The following is a 24,473-nucleotide window of genomic DNA, read 5'->3' on the forward strand; positions in this document are numbered from 1 at the left end:
TGAGGCTGGATCTAGTTTCCTTAAAGAAGATCTTGTTGAATTCTCGGAACAACTCTGAGCAGGGGAGGGAGTGGGTGTGGAGGCTGAAATATATGAAATCCTGGGATTTGGAGATTTTTGACAGTCTCTTAGCCCCTGAGACTCGTGAGGGCCAGTGTAGCGATCCAGCAGTTACAAAGCACTCTGCTTGTACAGCACTCCACCTTCTTGCTTGGCCTGCACAGCAGTGCTGTGAGCTAGAATCCCACTACCTGGAGCCGAAGACACGTGGAACCAAAGGGAGAGTCTGAGGTTTAGCCCAGCTCGCTGTTCTCTACTCCTGTCCAACACTTCCTCATTCTTAGAATTGTCATCTGTTCTCGTTTGCCAGCCGCCGGAATGCAACACACCAGAGACAGACTGGCTTTTAATAAAAGGGGATTTATTTCGTTAGTTTTTCAGAGGAAAGGCAGCCAGCTTCCATCTGAGGTTCTTTCTTACATGGGAAGGCAAAGGGTGATCTCTCCTGGCCTTCTCTCCAGGCCTCTGGGTTCCAACAGCTTTCCCCGGGGTGATTCCTTTCTGCATCTCCAAAGGCCCAGACTGAGCTGCGAGTGCTGAGATGAGGTATGCTGAACTGCTTGGGCTGTGCTATGTTGCACTCTCTCATTTAAGCACCAGCCAATTAAGTCAAATGTCATTCATTGCAGCAGGCACACCTCCTAGCCGACTGCAGATATAATCAGCAACAAATGAGGTTCACATGCCATCGGCTCATGTCCACAGCAATATAACTAGGCATCTTCAACTGGCCAAGTTGACATCTGAATCTAACTACCACATCATCCCTTTTGGAGGTGCATTTAAAACGCATCTTGAGAAGGGTCATGGGATTCACCAGCTGCCCAGAAGCCTCTTTGCTCAAAAAAGATTCAGAATCATTGTTCAAAGCGACCAGACAGGTCAGTGCCCTGCTCGTGGGGGTGGGGACAGAGGGCACTGACTGACATTAAACAAGTGAAGAGAGAAACGGTGGGTCTCAGGTAGCCGAGGGCTGTGCTGGCGAGGTCCCGGGAATGGGAACCTGTCCCTGGAGAGGCGTCCGGGGGAGTCCTGGGTGTGGTGGCCCTGGTTACAGGGTGGACAAGTTTTGTACCCACAAAGCTAGTGTGCCTGGGGTCCCGGGGCTGGCCCATCATGAAGGGTGAGGTGGAGAAGAGGACCTCATAACACAGAACTTCTGCTCTGCTCTCGTCACATCCATGTCCACTGGAGGCTGGGCGCAGGGTGACAAGCCGAACTCTCCATTAAAGACTGGACTCTCTGCTAGATGGAGAAAGGTTTTCCAGGCAGGACCAGAAGCACCTACAGGAGAGCAGTTAGGAAACACTGCAAGTGAGCAGTGACCGTGGATGCTGTGGTGTGGGCAGAAGATGAGTTTGAAAGGTGTGGCAGCAAGTCCGACAGGAGTGGGCGGTAGCCTAGAACAGGCTTGGGGCAGGGCATGAGGGCCGTGGAGAGCTCCAGGCCGAGCTGCCCGTGGAACAGCCAAGGGGAGCTGCTAAGCAGATAGCTGGGTGCATGGGTCAGTGCTCAGCCAAGAGGTCAGTGCATGCATGTCTGGGAGTTGTGGGCAAGGGGTGGGCAGTCAGGAGGCTGCATACATGGAGCAGTCCCAGGGCATACCGAGCTTTTGGAGGTCAAGATGAGAAGAAGATGTGGCTAGGCCACAGTCTCCCATTGATGAGTGCCCCAGGTCCTGGGTCTGGGCTCCAACAAAGGGGCAAAGCTGTTGATTTGGGGTCTGTGCTGGCTTGAAAGGATTATGTATCCCAGAAAACCCACGTTTTAATCCTGAGCCATCTGGTGGAGGCAGCCGTTTCTTCTAATCCCTGTTCAGCACTGTAGGTTGGAAACTTGATTAGGTTATGTCCGCGGAGATGTGACTCACTCACTTGTGGGTATTCACCTTTCGTTAGAGGGAGATGTGACCCCACCCATTCCAGGTGGGTCTTGATTAATTTACTGGAATCCTTTAAAAGAGGAGACAATTTGGAAAAGCTTTAGAGTCACAAAAACCATGAGAACCACAAGAGCCCACACAGCCAGAGACCTTTGGAGATGAAGAAGGAAAACGCCCCTGGGGAAGCTTCATGAAAACAAGAAGCCTAGAGAGAAAGCTAGCAGACATCGCCATGTTCACCATGTGCCTTTACAGTTGAGAGGAACACTGAATGTCATCAGACTTTCTTGAATAAAGGTAACCTCTTGTCAGTGCCTTAATTTGGACATTTTTATGAACTTGCTTTAATTGGGACATTTTCATGGCCTTAGAACTGTAAACAAGCAACTTAATAAATACCCCCTTTTAAAAACCATTCCATTTCTGGTATATCACATTCTGGCAGCTAGCAAAGTAGAACAGGGCCCAATCACAGCTCTGGTTTTTGTCAAGCCACAGGCCTGACTTTAGAAGGGGCACTGCCACGCGCTAACTTATGGATGCTTCTAGAACATCCAAGATGGGGCTAGAGTCTCAGGGGCAGAGCCAGGTCAAGGGAAAATTCTTAATAGTTTGAAGAATTTCAAACTATTTTTTTTGTACTTAGAAACACATTGCCATATAAATGTAATTAGCACAGTATGTATTTAAATTATTTAGATTTATTTAAATTATTTAAACTGTAATTAGCACAGTGTGTATTTAAATTATTACAGTGATAATTTAAATTATTAAATTTTAAATTATTAAATTATCACCATAAAAGGAAGGAAGAAGACAATATTTTATTATAGAAAACCTTTGAGTGTATTTTGTCTTCCATAAAAAACGATGCCAAATGTGCATTGTAATTCTCTCTCTTGTAGATTATGGTGTTATATACAGATCATGTTCTCAATAACAAGTCAATTGATTGATCACGTGAGGCTTAAGAAATGCTCCAAAAAACTAGTTTGAAAAATTACATGATTTCTCAAGTAAAAGACTTTATCTGAATAGCTTCATTTTAAATGGCCTTCACCTGTCTCATAGTTTATTATCTCTCTCTATCTTTTTTTAACACGGGCAGGCACCGGGAATCGAACCCGGGTGCTCTGGCATGGCAGGCGAGTGTTCTTGCCTGCTGAGCCACCGTGGCCTGCCCTCTCTCTATTTTGTTTTAACTCAAGTTCATGGCATGGGGTGTCCATGGCTTGAGCGAATTGTTGTGCTCTCTGCTGCTCACTGGCCAGCGGAGCGCGTGGCTGGGGTTCTCACCGCAGGCCCAGGGACCAGGTGACAGGTGGCTGTCATCTCACTTGCTGCGCGCCGCTTTCCACCGTCCACGTGCTTTGCTCATTATGTGTGGATCTCTGACCCCTTGATCGGGAAGGGCATTCCGGATTTTGTGCTTGGAAATGGGGCTGGGGAAGCAGCGGCCTCTCCGAAGGCTGGAGGAGGTGTGCAGAGCCGGCCCGGTGGCCCTGGCGTCACCCTGCTCACTTTCCCGACAGGAGACCCGTGCCCGCCATGTGTGCCGTCCTCACCACGCTGCCCTGCTTCTGCTTCTCCGTGGCCGCCACCGAGGTGAGGCGCTGTCGCTTCCGCTGCCGCATTCTGAGGTTTGAAGTTTGCCAGCTCGACAGAGCGATGTGCCCAACAGCTTTCTCAAAGTTTCGTGCCCCCAGGCTTCTCCCAAAGTGCAGTACATGTTCTGAAAGCACTGACTTCCGTACCCCTCGGCTGCAGAGCAAAGTCGAGCAGCAAAGCAAACAAAAACGCCTCTGGGCTTGTGTAGTGATTCGGATGTTATTGTAAAATACTAATGAAAAAGAGGCATTTGAAAATAGACCCACATTTGTATCTTGTACCAGCCTGACGTGTTCCGTGATGGTCCTCTGTTCCAAGTGGACTTCTGATCATTTGTCCACTGGCGCTTAAGGCGCACCCAGCATGGCTGTCCTGCCAGCCTCGGTAGTTTGCAGGGGCTGTGTAAGCTGGACTTTTCTCTTCCCCAAAGTGCACAACTTAAAGGGCTCTGTGCTATTGCGTTTATGCCTTAAGCAAACCTTCAGTGCACATGCCAGGCTGGCTCTGCAGCAGGTGCCAGGGACATCATACTTAGGACCCAGGACGGAGCCCCTGGCCTTCAGTAACTTACTTGCTGACCACAGAGAGAAAAATAAGCAGAGAACCCGTGTGCTGAGCGTGGTGAGAGGTGAATGTGTGATGTGGTCAGCGCTTCCCGACCGCCGGGGCACCCTGGGTGCTTCCTCGGGGCCATATGGAGTGTGCAGAACAGCCTGAGAGAACAGGCAGCCACGCCAGGCTTCCCACTCCCCTCCTCACACCCGGAGACTCCTCACAGCGTTGGGAGGTTCCCAAGAAATTCAGTTACAGCCTTTCAGGGTGCTCCGCTCTCATCAGAGGAGGGGCTACCTGCAGTTACAGCTCCCTTTTGGGTCTTTTCCGTCATGTCCAACCCATACACATTCGTCTTTCCTTTTTCTCTACTTTTCTACCGCAGTGTCATGCACAAACAGAGAAGGGCATAGAGTCTGTACAGAACATCCCGTAGCAAAGCCCTGTGTCCACACGGCTTAGGGCAGGAGATAAGGCCCCGCCCCTGCTCCTTGCAGTGCCTCCCTGGGCCCTCCCCCAACACCAGGCCCCGCCCACCCCATCTACTTACGCCATCCCTAAGGGCTCAGGCAGCCCAAGCCCCACCCCCCTCGGGCACCTGTCAAACCCTTAAATACAGTTCCCGTAGGGAAATATTTACATAAGTGACTTTGTGTCTGGCTTCTCTCATCCCAGAGCGTGGCTTTCTCTGGTTTCCACTCGCTCTCACGGGTCTGGAGTGTGTCCCGCTGTGCCTCGGCCCCCTTGACTTGGCTCTACTCTCGTTGGCCATTTCGTCATCCCCGCTCCGGCCCTTCCCAGGTGCTGCCCACTTGGCAGCCTCGGGCCGCCTCCAGCCACTGGGTGTCCGCAGGCAGAGGGGGGGCCGCAGGCCGGCCAGGGGCTGAGATGGGCCATGGGCAGCTCCCTGGGGGGGGGGACAGGTGCTTGTCCAAGTCTCGTGCCCATTTTTCCTGCGTGTTGCTTCCTCTCATGGATTGGGAAGAGATATTTTATGTTCACATTGCAGGCTCTTTGTTGAGTTAATGTGTCGGAAATCTCTTCCCCTCTCTGTAACTCACCTTCCCACTCTGGATAGCAGCTCAATGAACAGAAGTTCTTCATTTAAAAATCGCCCAATTGGGCGGGCCGCGGTGGCTCAGCGGGCAAAGTGCTTGCCTGCTATGCCGGAGGACCTCGGTTCGATTCCCGGCCCCAGCCCGTGTAACAAAAACGGAGAAACAGAATACAATAAAAACAAGAAAATGTTTAAAAATGTTTCCCTTTCTTCCTTCCTTCCTTCCTTCTATCCTTCCTTCCTTCTCTCTGTCTTTCCAAAAAAAAAAAAAAAAAAAATCGCCCAATTTGTCAGTTTCTCTCCTTTATGGATCTGCGTCTCGAACTTTAAGGAGCGTTGTATTTTGGTGGTGACATCGTTTCACCATTCTCTTTTAGGTCCACAGTCCATCTGAAATTGACTTTTGTGTATGTCGTGTAATGACATTTTTTTTCGAAATAATAATAATATCCGCTGGACCTGCACCTAGAGTAAAAAGACTGTGCTTCCCCCACGTCCCTGTAATGCTACGTATGTCACAGATCATGTGAGGTCTCTGGGCTTCTCTTCTGTCCCGTCACCCACTTTTCTGTCCCCAAGCCAAGATCTATTCCTGTAACTACGGTGGGCCTTCACACACAGAGAAGTTCTCTTTCTGTCGTGTACTAGATTTTTATGGAGGATCTTGACTCCACCTCATTATGTGTCAAAAATTTTGGGATTTCTATTGAAGTGGCAGTAAATCTTATTTTTAAAATCTTAGTCTCTCTTTGCTGCTGGAAAATAGAAATAATTTATTGAATTTTAGAGATTTTTTTCTGTATACAATTACAGAGCCTATGAAAATTTTGTCTTCCTTCCTTTCTCTTTCTCTCTCTCTCTTTCTTTCTTTCTTTCTCCCCGCCCCCCCCCCCCGCCTTCTTTTCTTCCTGCCTTCCTCCCTCTCTTTCTTTCTTCTGACACTGGCTAAGCTCTCCAACACAGTGTTGACTAGCGGTGGCCAACGAGGCATCCTTTTCTTTTTCCTGATCTCAGAGGTGGAACCTCCAACACTTCACCAACATATTTGCTTGTCATCGGGTTTTCCTAATGCCTTAATCATATGAAGGACATGGGGTTAGCGGGCTCCGTGCCCTGGGCAGACCCCATACTCCAGCCCCAGGGGTCTCATGGAGGCCCTGAGCAGCAGGGGAGAGGGCGGCACGGCCCCTCTGCCGCCACCGGAGCCCCCTCGTCTATGTTGCGTGTTCTTACCAGGCTGAGCTCCTGCTGCGAGCACATTCCGGACGTGAGTCCTTTCTCAGAGTTTCCCGTGGCCTTAGAAATGGTACAAAACCTTGTAACGCTTAAAGCTCCAGAAGCGGAAGGCCGAGCTTCTGGTTTTGTTAGTAAATGTATATATGAAGATAATTTTGAATCAAAAACGCACAATGGCTTAATGCTTCTAAATGTTTTTTTCTAAAATCAGGTGCAGAAGAGCGACCCTGCTGCCGGCCTGCCCGACACGCTGCCCGACCTGCCGGTATCCCTGGTCCTCAACTGCCTGATCCTCGTGGACATCATGGAGAAGCTGAGGATGCTCCCTCTCAGAGGGAGCCGGACGAGTGAGTGTCCTCCCAAATACGGGTCTGCTGCGAGAGGGCGGTACAGCTTTGACCTCTGGGCCTTGGCACCGGCTGTCGGCGGGTCTGGTGATACCTTTTCCTTCTCGGGGGGTGGTGGGAGGTGCTCCCCGTGAGGCCTCCCCATGCAGCTGCTTCACAGCTACTCCGATGATGAGACAGCTGCTCTCATTTCCTACTGGCATGTTGATGGAACTGATTAATTCATGAAGTTATCAGATATTTAATGCCAAAGCTTTAATATTTACTCTAGCAAGAAAATTAAGTGAATAATTACAGATTTGTATTTTTCTAGGAATTCTGATAAACTTAGGTGACTCAGTAAAGAGCTTAGTTCGGATGCCTTGTTAGAGGAATTGCCGTGACTGCAGGGCTGTCAGAGGATACCGCGGGTTTTTAACGGTGTTCTGTCAGCCACCAAGGCACCCACCAAAGTGAAACCAGGTGGGCCGCCTTGCTGTAGAGGGGCAGGCTTCCCCGAAACACGGCCTGGCCTTCCATTTAAAAATGTCTTGTTAACAGAATATTTGTTCAGTCACACATTCCCATCACTTACATTTAATTTTGTGTGACAGGGTCCTGTGAGTTCCCAGTCCCTGCCGGCTGCCGGGGAGGGTGCAGCTATGCCCAGCCGTGATGCCAGGGCAGCCCGAGGGCCTGGATGGGGCACACCCAGTGGGTCGCAGGAGCCGCCTTGAGGTCACTCTTGCTCCTCGGACTGAAAAAGGAAAATGGGCGGGCGTGGGGGCTCCAGGGCACCCCGATGTGCGTGATCGCGTGGTCTGATGGCTTGGGACCAGGTGTCCTGCAGTCCGCGCCCCCACCCAGCTCAGCCCTGAGGGCCACCGGCCAGGCCTCTCCTGCCATGGATGCGGCCACAGCCCCTCGCAGCAGCAGCACTGAGCCCTGCACATCCCCTCATGTCCCCGCACAGCGCTGAAGCCACGGGACTCCCAGCAGCCCTGGTGGGCAGCGAGCCTGGGTGGACAGAAGGGCCTGAGGGAGGGCAGCTGGCGCGTGGCACCCCCCCACCCACCGCGTGTTCTCTAACTGTGGGTGCACACCAAAGGAAAACAACACTTTTAGCCCTGACCCTTCTGGCTCCTGGGTGGGCTGCCCAGCGGGGAAGTTCCCATGTGAAAAGGGGAAAACTGGACTGCTGTAAGGCAGGGCAGGCACCAGGTCTGAAAGCTGGAGGAAAAGGTGGCCGTGAGCACAGGGGGGCAGTGGAGCAAAGCAGCCACTGTGGGGGGAGGGTATGGGGGAGTGTGCACAAAAAAAACAACAGGGAAGCCCAGGACTGCTCAAGGGAGGAAAGGAAAATAAGTCTTCATCAGGAAAAGAGCCATCTTAGAAGTTACATTGATGTCTAGGGCAGGAGAGGTGCAGAAGGCCTGGGCAGAGCTGAGCTCTGAAAGAGCAAGTGTTACAGAGAGCCGAATGACACTAAATCCCTATGAAAGAGGGAGAACCTGGCTTTCAGAGTTAGCACATCAAACCAGTAAAATGCCCAGGCATCAGCAGATCATCACAAGTCGTACCAGTAAACAGGAAGTTACAGCTCATTCGAGGGAACAAGTGAAAAAACTTCAGAGGAAACAGGCATTGCAGCAATGAATCAAAGCTCAAACAAACCTCCTAAATCAATGCAAGAAGTTGAAGGAAGATAGGGAGAGAAATAAACTAAATATGGATATAGAGCTAAAGGCTATTAAAGAAAAACAATGTGTGAACAAAAAGAATGGGAAAGTTTAAAAAGAAGCATAAAAGTACTTAGGGGATAAAAAAAAGCAATAACAAAGATTAAAAGTGCGCTAGAGGCATATAGCAGCAGATTGGAAGAGGCAGAAGAAAGAAGCAGTGAACTAGAAAACAGGGCAACCAAAATCATGCAGTCAGAAAAACAGATTGAGAAAGGAACAGAAAGAAATGAGCAGAGCCTGAAGGGCCTGTGTGGCCGCAGGAAGCCCAATATATACGCATTCATGGGAGCCTAGAAGGAGAAGAGAAGGGGAAAGGAGCAGATAGAAGATTTGAGGAAATAGTGGCTGAAAATTTCCCAGCTCTTGTGAAAGACATAGAAACACATGTCCAAGAAACACAATGTACTCCAAAAAGCATAACCCCTGATGGGCCTGCAGCAAGACACACATGTACCAGACTCCCAGATGCCAGAGATAGAGAGAGAATGCTGAAAGCAGCAAGAGGAAAATGATTCACCTCATACAAGGGATCCTCAGTAAGACCAAGTGTCGAGTTCTCATCAGCGACATGGAGGCCGGAAGGCGATGATATGACACATTTAAGATAATGAGAGGGAAAAATGGCCAGCCAAGAATTCTTTATCTGGAAAAACTGTCCTTCAAAAAATAAAGGGAGTTTAAGAAATTTATAAATAAACAAAAACTGAGAGAGTTTGCCACTGAAAGAACCACCCTACAAGAATTACTAAGGGAGCTCTTCAGGTTGAAAGGAAGGGACATGAGAGTGGCTTGAAGCAGCAAAGATTTTCAGTAAAGATAGCGAAATGGGCAAATCCAAAAGCCAGTAGTACTGTATCCTCAGTAGATAGCTCTACTCTTTAATTCCTATAAGCATTAGAATACAATTGAATAAGAAATGATCATATTTTCTGATGATGGACATGCGCAATTTAAAGAAGAAGTGTGAGACAAAAAAAGAAACATAAAGAGGGAAACGGAGGAATATGGAAGCATCTATTGAAGCTGATATCTGTGCCAATTTGAAACTGTTATGTTCCCCAGAAAGGCTGTATTTTAATTGTGGTCGGACTTTGTGGGACCAGACCTATTTTGTTCAGGGTGGGAAACTTCGGATTGTTTCCATGGAGCTGTGACACACCCAACTGTGGCTGTGACTTTTTGATTAGATGGAGATGTGACCCCACCCATTCCAGGTGGGTCTTAAAAGAGGACTGGAGAGAACCTCAGATGCAGATGCAGGCGCTGTTGTTTGGAAATGTAGACGCTCCAGGAGGAACAGCTGCTTCCGAACTGACAGAGAGGCCTAGACACGGATGTTTGGCGAGCCCAGCAGACGTCACCACGCGCCTTCCCAGGAGGTGCTAACAAGCCGGAATCCAGAGCTGTGTCTGGAGGAGCAAAGTGAAGGCCACGGACGCTTAGAGAGGAAACCACGGGCATCAGAAGATGGAAGCAATGCAACCAGGAGCAAGGACCAGCAGACGCCAGCCACGAGCCTTCCCATGTCACAGACATTGGCCTTTCTTGAGTGGAAGTAACCTCTTGTAGATGTTTTACTTTGAACACTTTCACGGCCTTAAAACTGTAAACTTGTAACTTCTTAAACCCCCATTTTAAAAGCCATTCCATTTCTGGCATATTGCACTCCAGCAGCTTAACAAGCAAATACAACACCACCGGGGAAGCTGTTTGAAAGGAGAGGCCAAAGGACCAGCAGATGCCAGCCGCATGCCTTCCCAGATGGGCCTTTCTTGAGTCAAAGTATCTTTCTCTGGATGCCTTAGTTGGACATTTTTATGGCCTCAGAACTGTAAACTTGTAACTTCATGAGTTCCTTTTATAAAAGCCAACCCATTTCTGGTAGTTCGCATTCTGGCAGCATCTAGCAAACTAATACGTTAGAATAGCTACCCCAGCTCACTCTTGGCTACTATTTATTTGCATGGAATATTTTTTCCCATACTTTCACTTTCAGTCCGTTTGTGTCTTTGGGTCTAAGGCGAGACTCCTCTAAACAACGTATACTTGGATCATGCTTCTTTTTAAATTAATTTTGCCAATTTGTAATTTTTGATTGAGTTTAATCTATCAAAATTCAGTAATATTACAAATAAGGCAGAACTTATTTCAGCCATATGTCCTTTGATTTTCATATATTTTAAATCATTTTTGTCTCTCTTTTCCTTGATTGCAGTCTCTTTTTGTACATAGTTGATCTTTTGTGATGTAACTTGATTGATCCCTTTCTCATTTCTGATTCTGCATATTTTAAAAATACCTTCATTGCGGTTACCTTGGGGTTTGTATTAAACAACCTCCATCTATAATCTACTAATTTGGAAAGATATTGTATTAGTTTGTTAAAGCTGCCAGAAGGCAACGTACCAGAAATGGAACAGCTTTTAGTTCTAACTAAAGCATCTAGGGAAAGACACTGTGGCTCAAGGAAAGGTGATCTGGGAAGGCACGTGGCTGGTGTCTGCTTGTCATTATTTGCGGTTCTATTGCTTCCAGTTTCTGATGCTGGTGGTTTCCTTTCTCAGTGTTTGAGGCCTTCGCTTAGCTGCTCCAGGAAAAAACTCTGGGTTTCATCTCTTAGCTTAGCATCTGCTGGTGCCAGAGATTTCTTCTCTTCAGGTTCTGGCTGTTTCTTGCTTAGTCCCCGGGCTATTTCTGTTTTGATCTCCAAATGTCTGTATCAGCTCTGTGTGTCTCTTGTTGTTTCTGAGATTTCTCCAAAATGTTTCTCCTTTTAGTGAATTCTAGTTCATCAAGGCCCACCCTGAATGGGTGGAGTCACGCCTCTGGGAAGGTGACCTCATCAGAGGCCACACCACGACCGGGGGCCTCACGTCTCCACGGAGATAGTCTAATCAGAGGGCTTCCACCCTACAATATTGAATCAGGATTGAAGGACGTGGCTTTCCTGGGGTGCACAACACTTTCACAGCAGCACAGGTGTTTTCTTTCTGCATCCAAGCATCTCTGTCTGTCAGCTCTGAGCTTTCTCCAGAATGTCTCCTCTTTTAAAGGATTCCAGTAAACTAATCAAGACCCACGTGGAATGGGAGGAGTCACATCTCCCTCTAATCCAAGGTTAATACCCACAATTGGGTAGGTCACATCTCCATGGAGTAATCTTAAGTTTCCACCCCAAACTATAGGTCTGGCCCCACAAGATTAAGTCAGGATTAGAACATGGCTTTTCTGGGGTACATAATAGTTCCAAACTGGCACATTCCACCCTCTGGACCCCAAAAGACATGTTCTTTCCATATACAAAATGCATTTATTCCATCACAGTATCACAAAAGCCTTAAAACATTTCAGTAACAATACAAGTATAATGCAAAGTGAAAAGCAATACAAGATATCATCAAAGTCAGTTACAGGCTTGGTCTGTTCTAAGGCAAAGAAATTCTCTTTTGGCTCTTGACCTGTGAAACTTAGAACAAGTTATCTGCTTCCAGTATACAAAGGAGGAACAGTCATAGAATACATGTTCTGATCACATGTATTGTATGAAAGAAATTGAATAGTAAATCTCTATAGGAAATATGGCTTTTAAAAAGGGGATTTAAGAAGTTACAAATCCCTGTAAACTTTAAAAACTTCCTTTTTATAGGAAGAAATTGAAATGTAAACAGGAGTCACTGGACCAAAACAGTTCTGAAAACCTGCAGGGCAGACTCCCTTGGATTTCAAAGTCTGAGTCATTTATCATTGGGGCCTTAGAAAGTGGCAGTCCCACCCTCTCCAAGGGCTTACACAGAGGCCCTGCTCTCTGCAAACACTGGATGAGGCTTGGGAATATCAGGGGGACCACCCCAACCCCTGGTAATTTGGTCCACCCTCTCTGAAGCCTGGGGCACCAAAACTCTTCCTGGACAGTCAGGTAGAAGTCCTGCCCTCTGGATCTGGGGCGGACTGGTGTTTCCCCATTGGTGGTTGGGTCTATTCCTGTGGCCCAAGATTTCTAGGTTTCAAATCTTAGCTTCCATGGCTCTACCTTTGAAGTTATTTTTCCTTCAATCTGTCCCTTTTAGTCCAGACTGGAAGTGGTTCCATTCATACAGATCTTGCAAGAAAGTTGTTGGTTTTCCATGCAGTATACAGGGATTGTATCCATCAGCCAATAGGACTTCCCAGAATCCTTTCTGGATAACTCCATCTCCAGTCCTTGCTTGTCCTGTAATGGCTGACTGCTTCTGTGTTTCATTAAGTCCTCATGTGGGGCTGTATTCTCTGCGGTCTCATTTCCTGGGAGCCCAGAATTTTCCCAGATCATCAATTTGTAGTTTCTTTGTACCCAAGAGTTCAGTTCTCAGCTGATATCTTTCCTGCTGTGTTTTACTACAGTCTGCAAGGAGAAGCCAGACTGCGTTTTCCACATTTAGTTTAGAAATCTGTTCAGCTACGTAGTCAAATTCATCATTTTCATATTCTGCCCTCCACCCACACAGGTCATCCTCCTTCTAATCTGCAATAACTCCATCATCTCTTTCTGAAACCTTGTGAGAGGTATCTTTGGGGTCCACATTTCTACCAACAGTCTCTTCAAAGTATTCTAGACTTCTCTTTCAAGATCCTCACAACTCTTCCAGAATCTCCCCCTTACCCATTTAAAAAGCTGTTTCAACATGTTTGGTATTTGCAAACCACAGCAGCACCCCACTTCTCCAGTACCAAAATCTGTATTAGTTTGTTAAATGCTGCCAGGATGCAATACACCAGAAATGGGTTGGCTTTTATAAAGGGACTTTATTAATTTACAAGTTTACAGTTCTAAGGCCATAAAATGTCCAGCTAAGGCAACCAGAGAAAGATACCTTGACTCAACAAAGGCTGATCTGGGAAGGCAAGTGGCTGGCATCTGCTGGTCCTTTGGCTTCTCGTTTCAAAGGGCTTCTCAAGAAGCATCTTCTTTCTGCATCTCCAAATGTCTCTGTCTGTGTCAGCTCTGAGTTTTCTCCAAAATCTTTTAAAGGACTCCAGTAGACTAATCAAGACCCACCTTGAATGAGTGGAGTCACATATCCATCTAATCAAAAGTTCACACCCACAATTGGGCATCTCATCTCTCTGTGGAGTAATCCAGTCAAAGGTTCCACCCTAAATTGTAGGTCTGGCCCTGCAAGATTGGCTCAGGATTAAAACAGGCTTTTCTGGGCTATATAATAATTTCAACCCAGCACACCTAATATCAGAAAAAATCAACTTTAAGTATAAAAACTGTTACAAGAGACAAAGAAGTACACTACATATCAATAAAAGTGTCAATCAACCAATAAGAAATAATTATCACAAGTATTTATGCCCCAAAATATGTGAGACAAATATTACCAACTGAAGGGAGAAATACACTCTTCTGTGTTAACAGTTGGAGACTTGAAAACACCGCTTCATCAGTGAATGGAACATCCAGACATGAGATCTGTAAGGAAATAGAGAATTTGAACAATATGATAAAAGAACTAGACTTGCCAGACATAAACAGAACACTGTTCCCCAAAAGAGCAGAATGCATATTCTTCTCAAGAGCACAGTGATCATTCTCCAGGATAGACCACAAAACAAGTTCACAAAACTAGTCTCAATAAATATGAAAAGATTGAAATCATACAATGCATTTTCACTAGCCACAATGAAATGAAGGTAGAATCAATAACAAGTGGAGAATTGGAAAATCCACAAATACATGGAAGTTAAACAGTGCACTCTTAAAACAATCAGTGGGGCCAAGGAGAAGTCATGAAGGAAATCACAAAATATCTTGAGACAAATGAAAATGAGAACACATCAAAAGTTGTGGGCACAGCAGAGGCAGCTCACAGAGGGAAATTTATAGCCCTAAATGCTAACATTAAAAAAGAAGAAAGAGTTTAAATGAGGAACCCAACTGTACACCTGGAGGAACTTGAAAAAGAACAGCAAACTAGCCCAAAGTGACAATACAGAAGGAAATAACAAAGATAAGAGCAAAAATAAATGAAATGGAGAATTAAAAATCAGTAGAGAAAATCAGCAAAGCCAGAAGTCGGTTCTTTGAAAAGATCAGTAAAATTAACAAAACTTTAGCAAGCCTGACAAAGGAAAAAATATAGAAGATGCAAATAATTCAAATCAGAAATGAAGGGGGGGGGGTGCATTTCTACTGACCCCATAGAGAAACAAAAGGATCATAGGAGATACTATGAACAACTGAATGCCAACAAATTAGGCTACCTAGACAAATTAGACGTCCTTTGTAGATGAAAGGGACAAGTTCCTAGAAACATAGAAACAATCTACACTGACCCAAAGACAAATAGAAGATCTCAACACACCAACTGCAAGTGAAGAGAATGAACCCTTCATCAAAACCTCCCAACAAAGTAAAACCTAGGAATAGATGGTGTCACTGAGGAATTTTACAAAACTTTGCAAGAAGAATTCACATTAATCCTGTTCAAACTGTTCTAAAAAACTGAAGAGGAGGGAACACTTTGTAACTCATTCTTTGAGGCCGACATTACCCTAATGGCAAAACCAGATAAAGACATTAGAAGAAAAGAAAAATACAGGGAAATATCACTTATTAATATAGATTCCAAATCCTTGACAAAATACTACCAAACTGAATCCAATAGCACAGCAAAAGAATTCTACACCAGATCAATGGGGATTTATCCCAGGAATGCAAGAAATTCAACATAAGAAAATCGGTAAACATAATACACCACATTACTAGAACAAAGGGAAAACACCATGTGATCGCAATTGATGCATAAAAGGCATTTGACAAAATCCAGCACCCCTTCTTTTTTTTTTTTATTAATTAAAAAAAGAATTAACAAAACAATTAGAAATCATTCCATTCTACATGTACAATCAGTAATTCTTAATAACATCACATAGTTGCATATTCATCATTTCTTAGTACATTTGCATCGATTTAGAAAAAGAAATAAAAAGACAACAGAATAAGAATTAAAACAATAATAGAAAGAAAAAAAAAAAAAAAACCCTATACCTCACATGCAGCTTCATTCAGTGTTTTAACATAACTGCATTACAATTGGGTAGTATTGTGCTGTCCATTTCTGAGTTTTCATATCCAGTCCCGCTGCACAGTCTGTATCCCTTCAGCTCCAATTATCCCTTCTCTCTTTTTTTTTTTTTTTTAATTAACGGAAAAAAAGAAATTAACCCAACCTTTAGAGATCATACCATTCTACATATGCAATCATTAATTCTTAACATCATCACATAGATGCATGATCATCATTTCTTAGTACATTTGCATTGGTTTAGAAGAACTAGCAACATAACCGAAAAAGATATAGAATGTTAATATAGAGAAAAAAATAAAAGTAATAATAGTAAAATCAAAACAAAACAAAACAAAACAAAACAAAAACCTATAGCTCAGATGCAGCTTCATTCAGTGTTTTAACATGATTACTTTACAATTAGGTATTATTGTGCTGTCCATTTTTGAGTTTTTGTATCTAGTCCTGTTACACCGTCTGTATCCCTTCAACTCCAATTGGCCATTATCTTACCCTGTTTCTACCTCCTGCTGGACTCTGTTATCAAGGACATATTCCAAATTTATTCTCGAATGTCTGTTCACATCAGTGGGACCATACAGTATTTGTCCTTTAGTTTTTGGCTAGACTCACTCAGCATAATGTTCTCTAGGTCCATCCATGTTATTACATGCTTCATAAGTTTATCCTGTCTTAAAGCTGCATAGTATTCCATTGTATGTATATACCACAGTTTGTTTAGCCACTCTTCTGTTGATGGAGATTTTGGCTGTTTCCATCTCTTTGCAATTGCAAATAACGCTGCTATAAACATTGGTGTGCAAATGTCCATTTGTGTCTTTGCCCTTAAGTCCTTTGAGTATATTCCCAGCAATGGTATTGCTGGGTCGTATGGCAATTCTATATTCAGCTTTTTGAGGAACCGCCAAACTGCCTTCCACAGTGGTTGCACCATTCGACATTCCCACCAACAGTGGATAAGTGTGCCTCTTTCTCCGCATCCTCTCCAGCACTTGTCATTTTCTGTTTTGTTGATAATGGCCATTCTGGTGGGTGTGAGATGATATCTCATTGTGGTTTTGATTTGCATTTCTCTAATGGCCAGGGACATTGAGCATCTCTTCATGTGCCTTTTGGCCATTTGTATTTCCTCTTCTGATAGGTGTCTGTTAAGTCTTTTTCCCATTTTGTAATTGGGTTGGCTGTCTTTTTGTTGTTGAGATGAACAATCTCTTTATAAATTCTGGATACTAGACCTTTATCTGATATATCATTTCCAAATATTGTCTCCCATTGTGAAGGCTGTCTTTCTACTTTCTTGATGAAGTTCTTTGATGCACAAAAGTGTTTAATTTTGAGGAGTTCCCATTTATTTATTTCCTTCTTGAGTGCTCTTGCTTTAGGTTTAAGGTCCATAAAACCGCCTCCAGTTGTAAGATCCATAAGATATCTCCCAACATTTTCCTCTAACTGTTTTATGGTCTTAGACCTAATGTTTAGATCTTTGATCCATTTTGAGTTAACTTTTGTATAGGGTAGCACCCCTTCTTGATAAAAACACTTAGAAACTAGGTATAGAAGGAAAATTCCTAAACAGGATAAAGGGCTTATATGAAAAAGCCTCCAGTAACATCATCCTCAATGGTAAAAAACGGAAAACTTTCCCCCTAAGATCAGGAAGAAGACATGGATGACCGGTGTCACCACTGCCAGTCAGTGTTGTCCTGGAAGTTCTACCCAGAGCAAGCAGGCAAGAGTAATAAATGAAAAGCATCCAAGTTTGAAAGGAAGAAGTCAAACTGTCCTTGTTCACTGATGACATGATCTTATATAAAGAAAAAGTCCTGAAAAATTTACAACAAAGCTACTAGACCTAACAAACCAATTCAGCGAAGTGGTAGCCAACAAGATTAACCTGCAAAAATCAGTAAAGTTTCTATACGCTAGGAATGAGCAGTCTGAAAAGGAATATTAAGAGACATTTCATTTACAACAGCACATAAAAGAATAAAATTATCTAGGAATAAATTTAATCAAGATGTAAAGGATTAACACATGGAAAACTATAAAACGTTGCTAATAGATATCAAGGATGTCCTTAACCAGTGGAGGGACATCCCATGCTCATGGGTTAGAAGACTGAGTATCATCAAGATGTCAGTTCTATTCAAAGTGATTACAGATTCAATGCAATCCCAATAAAAATACCAAGTGCCTTCTTTGCAGACATGGAAAGACCAATCATCACATTTATTTGTAAGTATAAGGGGCCCTGAATAGCCAAAACCATCCTAAAAAAAGAAGAATGAAATTGGAGGACCAAGCCGTCCTGATTTTAAAACTTTTTATACAGTTACACTGGTCAAAACAGTATGCCACTGACACAAGGGCAGATCTATAGATCAAGAGGATCAAATTGAGAGTTCAGAAATACACCCCCTTGTCATGGCCACTTATATTTAAGAAGGTTGACACGTCTTCTCAATTGGGAAAAATAGTCTCTTCAACAGATGGTGCTGGGAAAACTTGATCTCTATGTACAAAATAATGAAGGAGGACCCTTGTCTCACATAAAATACAAAATTAACTCAAAATGGGTCAAAGTCATAAATATAAGGACCAGGATTATAAAACTCCTCGAAGAAAATATAGGGCAGCGTTTTTAGGTTTTAGACTTTACAACAAATGCATGATATAAAAAAGAAAAAAATAGAGAATTGGGAACTTAAAAAAATTAAGAAATTTTGTGCACTAAAAGAATTCATCATGAAAGTAAAGAGACAACCTGCAGAATGGGAGAAAATACTTGGAAACCACATACCTGATAAGGGTTTATAATGCAGAATTCACAGAGAGGTCCTACAACCCAACCAGAGAAAGATGAGCAACCCCACCCGTGTCAAAAAAATGGGCAAAAGCCTTCAATAAACATTTCATCAAAGAGGCTATGCAAAAGACCTCAAAGTTTTGTAAGTTATGAGTTGGATTTTTAAAGGGGAATTTTCCCTGTATCCAGAAGTGGTGATAACCCTGAGAGTTGCAATGAGAGAACCTCAAAGATTAGTAACCCTGGGGAAGAGACTCCTGAGGACTCGGGCACAATGTTTTCTTCACCAAGGACCTTCTCTGGGCTATTTTCCACCCCAGTTTTGGAAGGGCTAATCTTGGCGTAATAGTTTCCACCATTTAATAAAATCACACTTAAAAAAAAATAACATTCATTCAAAGTACCTTTGTAAATTCATTCAATTTTTATGCAAATGTCGAATTCAAATAATCTTCAGCTACTTCAATTTTGAATTCGCAGGATGTTCTCATTTATTCCCTATAACTTAAATCAATACCCCAACACATAAACATACGAATGAGCATGTGTTTATGTAGCACATAAGGCTGAGTGTAAGCAAGCAGGCAGTGGGCATGCTCGCACGTTTGGTGTTTCAGAATTGAAGAGGTTTTACAGTGGTGCTCAGGCGTCGCGTGATTTCACTGCCTTCAGAAAATGTGGGGAAACGGAATATATTCTGCTCTGGGCTCACTCAGGACAGTTTGAAATGCACACACACCTGCCTGCCGGGCAGCTTGGACCATCTGCCAGCTGAAGTCAAGGTCGTTTGCATACCCTCTTGACCCGTGTGTACTGTCCTTATTCCAAGCAACATATCTTTGTTCCTTGTGTAACTTTTCCTTTTCTAAGTTTCTAAATAGAAGTTATTGTACGTGTGAAATTTGCATGTATGTAAAAGTCATCTTCACTGGATTAAAGAATTCCTTCTGCTGGCTGCCTGTTACACGTGGAGCTCCCTCAGCATCACGGGGCTACCGTGTCACAACTTCTGCGTGTGCCATTTCAGGTAGGCTGTGCCTCACAGGGCTGTGTTTTCCGGTGTGCAGTCTCCTAGGGCAGCCTCACAGGTGGTCACAACCTAACTTAACCCCCAGTCATGTGCACAAGTAACAGAACACAATGAGGAGCCCCGGGGCCCCAGCCCCCTCGGTATGTGGGTACAGATGAGTGCTCTCCAACATTTCCACCTGAAGTTTGCTGGCTCAGCCCCAGCCTACTTAGCTCGCAGATGTCCCGCCTTCCTCCAACACCTAGTGTGTGCTCCTCGCTGAAACCAGCCCCGTGCAGGGTGTCTATGAGCTGGCCCATCAGCCCAGATGGTCGGCGCCCGAGCTCCTGTCCTTCTCTCAGCATTCTCGTGCATCAACCCGAGTCTCCTCTGGGATGCCTGCTGGCCTTCTGCTCTGGGCACTGGTAGATGCTTTGCACACCCGGAGTCTATGGGGCGGATGCTTTGCACACCCAGAGTCTACAGACCTGATGCTTTGAACACTTGGAATCTGTGGACCCAAAGCTGGTTGCACACCCAGAGTCTACCGACCTGATGCCTTGTGCACCCATAGTCTGTGGACTCAGGGCCAGGTGCACACCCTGTCTATGGACACAGTGCTCTGCATACCCAGGGCCCATGGACCCGCCTCCTTGCACACTTGGAGTCTACAGGCTTGATGTCTTGCACACCCAGAGTCTTATGGACCTGATGCTTGATTGGAAGTTGCCGTCCTGAAACTAACTACTGTTTATTTTTCAAACTGTCACTTTGGAAACCTAGAAATCTGTTTCAAGAGCTATTGTGGGAACCTGAGAAGCTGAGCTAGGGCCTCTGAAGCCCCAGTTCAACCAGATCAACTTCATCTTTGTCCACATGTTGGTATTTTAGGTGAGATTTCCTTTGAAGAAATGGAGAATTGGCTCCGGTGCCAACGGCTTGAAAACCAGCCCTCTGGAATGTCAAGGACGTCTGCTTGCAACGGCCACTGCCTCGGAGATGTGGGCTTGGCGCAGGGCGTGCCTCGGCAGTGATTCCCAACGTGAAGCATCAGCCGGGAGTGTGTGTTCGACCAGGCTTACACCTCACCAGGCACACACACCTGGCTCACAGGGCGGGGGAGGCTCTCAGGCCCTCCAGACGCAGTGTGAGAAGCACCTGGTCTTTCTCCTCACCTCAGACGGTGATGATTTATCCTTCTCACCTCTGCCATTTCCAGGCACAAAAATAGTACCTTCCTGCTTCGATCAGTTGCCTTTTAAAGTGCTAGTTGCAGGACACCTATCTTTGGCCACAGTCCAAATCAAGACATTGGCAGGGCTGTGTGCTCCCCAAAGCCTGCGGGGTCCTGCCACAGCCGTGACTCCATCTGCCCCTGCCCATGCCACCTCCCCTGTCACCTCCTACTCCTGCACCCAAACTTCTGCCATGAGAACCCCAGCCATGTAGGGTGAGGTCCACCCATGCCCGCTTGACCTCATCTTAACTAGGCACATCTTCAAAGACCCTCTTTGCAGTGAGTCCACACCCGCTGGATGGGGCACAGAGTTCACACCCGCTAGACAGGCTGGGATACAGGGGGGGTGGGGCATGGTGTCTACACTTGCTGGACAGGTTAAGGCGGGGGGTGCACAGTGAGCCCCACCTGCTGAGCACATTAGGACTCGGCACAGTTGATCCGGCAGCTCCTGTGTACAGGAGACCCTGCCTCTGGGCTCTGTTTGCTCTGCCCCAAGGGCTCCAAGGCCCCACCTCTGGGTGGGGACCCCGTAGGCTGCGGGTCACAGGTGGCCAGATGCCCCTGCCTTGCCCTCACGTCTCTGCTGGGGGTGGCTGGTGCCTGCTGTGGACGGCACTTCTCGTTTATGGGCAGCTGCAGGGAGACCTGCACGGGACCCCACATCCTTCCTTTTGGCTCAGGGGGTGCAGGGATGCCGGGCCAAGCCCCTTGCCACAGCGCAGGTATTCCCAGCAGTTCACCTGTCCACACCAGGTGTCCCTCCAGGTGTGCAGGGCCTGAGGTGAGAACTGCCATCCAGTATGCATAAGACGGCGTCAGTAAAGGCACTAGGCCGGGACAGTCACGTAGCCAAAGCCCAGGTAAGGGCTCCAGAGGCCAGGCCTCGGCCCAAGTGCACAGCTGTCCCTGCTGCCCGCAGCTGGGCCCCTGCCACTCCCACCTCTGACAGCTCTTTAGGAGTTTTAGTAACAGAGGAAATGCTAGTGGAGCCTTTTCAACCCATTTCAAAATTGGGTATTGTTTATATTTGGCAATGAGACAAGCATGTGCCTGAAAACATTTTATCTTACTATTTATGTTTTATTTAAATACATTTAATATTACATTCTGTGTATTCTGGAGATATTCCTTATATTTATATTATATTTATATTAATTCCCATTCACTAGTCTAATCACATATCGACTGGGAAGAATGCCCAGAATGGACTGAATGAAAAGCTGAAGATTCAAAAGTTTTCAGAGAATATCTGAAAGAAAAGGAATATTTAACAATAGACAATGCTATCAGATTTTAGTAACACATGTGGGCAGTAGCGAATCTGCATGCTGATGGCGGCGGGGATGCGGGTTTAGAATCAGAACTAGACCTGACCTTCCAGCTGTGTCCTCGGACCACAGAATTCTGTTATAATTTTACATTGCGTAAAATCCAGAAATGAGACATTTATTTGTCAGATTTATACAATGCCTGGCAGGGAACTGAAACTCAATCTTAGGGCTCTTGAATGTTCTGGGTGACAATGTGATGCCTTTTCTGGGTAGAAGTTTCCAGGGCGCCTCGGAGCCCACGAGCTTCCCCGGAACCAGTGACGGCACAGATGGCTTGAGTCACTGCTGTGATTCTCTGATGAAAACTTGCCTGCAGCTTTGAGCACAGGCTGTCTGGAAAATGTTTAACCAGCTGGCTTTCCAGGAAGAAACTGCTTGGATTCGTAGCATTTCGCGGTTTGGGTTGTGTCATGCTCGCATGGTGGCCCACTTCGAGCTGCTCACGAGGTTGCCTGTCACCGGTCAGTGTGGGGGAGGGACGGGGCAGCGTGCAAGGGGGACAGGGAAACCTGGGCAGTGAGCGCATGGCTGCGACACCTGTCCCCAAGTGGGCTCTGCCCCCCACGTCACCGTAACCAAGGTTTAACCAGCAGTAAGCGCTTTTAGGATTCCCTACTTGCTGCTGCTTCCTAGTCTCCTGTTCACTGGAAACAATGTAGCGATGGCTAACCTTTTTTTATTTAACACATATGTAGTAGTTTCTATGTGTCAGGCGCTATTTTGAGCACTTGACAAATATTGACTCTTCTCCAAAGACAAATGCTCAGGTGGCTTTGGTAACCTGTTGCTTGCCAACCCTGCGAGCGCCTTGTGCTGCCCAGGTGGCCTATGGGAATCGTATCCAAGGGACAACGTTTCTACCTCTTCCCCCTCCTTCCTTCCCCCCTTCCCCCCTCTGGGTTCCTCTCCCTCGCCACCCACCCCCCACTCTCCTTTCCCTCCCTTCTAGCCCAGGCGTCTTTCACAGGCTCTTCCTACTTCCCAGAAGGTGCCTCCCCCACGTCCACCGGATCTTTCCCTCCCACCCCCAGCTCAGACACCGCCCCTGGGCGAGCCCCCCGGACTAGCTCGGTGAATCTCACTCCCCAGATGCTCTCCCACCACAGGGCTTGTTTCCTGCTAAAGCCCCTTGCAAGTGATTGTTTGGTCCTTGTCAGGCGGTTGACCAGTCGCGGCCCCGGGACTCTGGCGGCTGTGAGTGGGGCGCAGTGTGGCCTGGCCCCACCACGGAGGACTTCTCGGCTCCGGACGGCGGTTGGGGTGTAAATAATGCACTTGCAGTAGCAGCTCATTCCCGGCGTGTTCTTAGCTGCCTGCCATGGCAACTTTCTCTACTTTTATTCAAGGACATTTTATCAGTTCCTTCTTCTCTTTGCAAGAAATACGGGCTCACTTGGAAATCCCTCACAACTAACTTCCTACATTGTATCCCATTTTTCCTGTGTAGGGGGGCAAGTTAGAGAAGTGAATCAATATAGAGGAATAACAGAGAAAGATGGATGTTAACCTACTTAAACATTTATCTATTATCAAAATCACACTTTCTTAGCCTCTGAGTTTGCCCAGTGAAGATGCCCTGCGGTCCCAGCAGCTGGCATCTGCCATGGGCACCACGCAGCGCGGCCGCATGTGCTTTCTGCAGGCAACAGGAAGCGAGGAGAGAGCCCTCTGTATGCTCACCTCTTTCATGAATTTTGCACGGATGAGTATAGTTTTACCCAAATAGAATCATAATGGCAACAGCAGAAAGAATTCCAGCTGGAAGTGGACATTTAAAAAATAATAATTTGGGGCAGGGGGGCACTCATCACGGAGCCAAAGGGAGCAGTGCTGAACCCCTGTGGGTTTCCATCTCTAAAAGGGTGCTGTGCCCATCCACTCCACAGCCCACAAGGATTCTCAGCTTCCTCAGTTTCCCCCTGCCCTCCAGCAGCCTACAGGGCTTCATAGCTGTTGGTTCAGATGCTGCTTCCGCCAGTAGGAGACCCCCAAATCTAAGTGAGTTCTTGATGAGCTGTGGGAAGGTCCTGGGTGCCTGGACCCCGGTGTCTCCAAACTCGGGCCAAAGATTCCTTGTCCACCCAGCGGCTCTCCCTGCCTCAGAGGTGGGGCTCCCGCTGGCTGATCAAAAAGTGTCAATGTGTCACTTCTAAGCCACATCCTGACTTAGAAACAATGCTGAATTTGCAGTTATTTTCAAAAGCTGAAGCTGCGCACTGGGTCTTGGTGTTGACAAGGGAAATCTGGAGGCCATCCAGGCAGCTCTAGTGACCAGAGAGGCAAAGACTTCTCTGGAACCTGGCACACTTGAAGAAACACATTTTCTATATCGAATTTATTTCAGTAAAATGAGAGACGCAGTTGATGCAGGTGAGCCTCCGAGTTGGTTTCCGGAGGATTAGACTTGCGGTCAATCAGTGTGTAACTTTTTCTTGTCCTCCACTATTACTTATTTGCATGAAACGGGACCTCTGGGGCTGCCAAGGGGACTCGCAGGGGACTGGGGCCGTGCTTTCCCCATGGGGAACACAAACCAGAAGTGTTCCGTCAA

General features: G+C 46.1%; 1 protein-coding gene across 1 annotated transcript in view; it reads left to right on the forward strand.

Annotated features, from left to right (window-relative positions):
- TMEM236 (transmembrane protein 236) overlaps positions 1-24,473 on the forward strand; it is a 32,040-nt gene that overhangs the window by 2,785 nt on the left and 4,782 nt on the right. Inside the window, exons 2-3 of the mRNA XM_077154713.1 lie at positions 3,475-3,547; positions 6,607-6,742. Of these exons, the coding sequence (XP_077010828.1) occupies positions 3,475-3,547; positions 6,607-6,742 (209 nt within the window). The remainder of the gene's footprint in view (positions 1-3,474; positions 3,548-6,606; positions 6,743-24,473) is intronic.

The sequence above is a fragment of the Tamandua tetradactyla genome, chromosome 1 (genome assembly GCF_023851605.1).
Source record: "Tamandua tetradactyla isolate mTamTet1 chromosome 1, mTamTet1.pri, whole genome shotgun sequence".
Classification (NCBI taxonomy): Eukaryota; Metazoa; Chordata; class Mammalia; order Pilosa; family Myrmecophagidae; genus Tamandua; species Tamandua tetradactyla.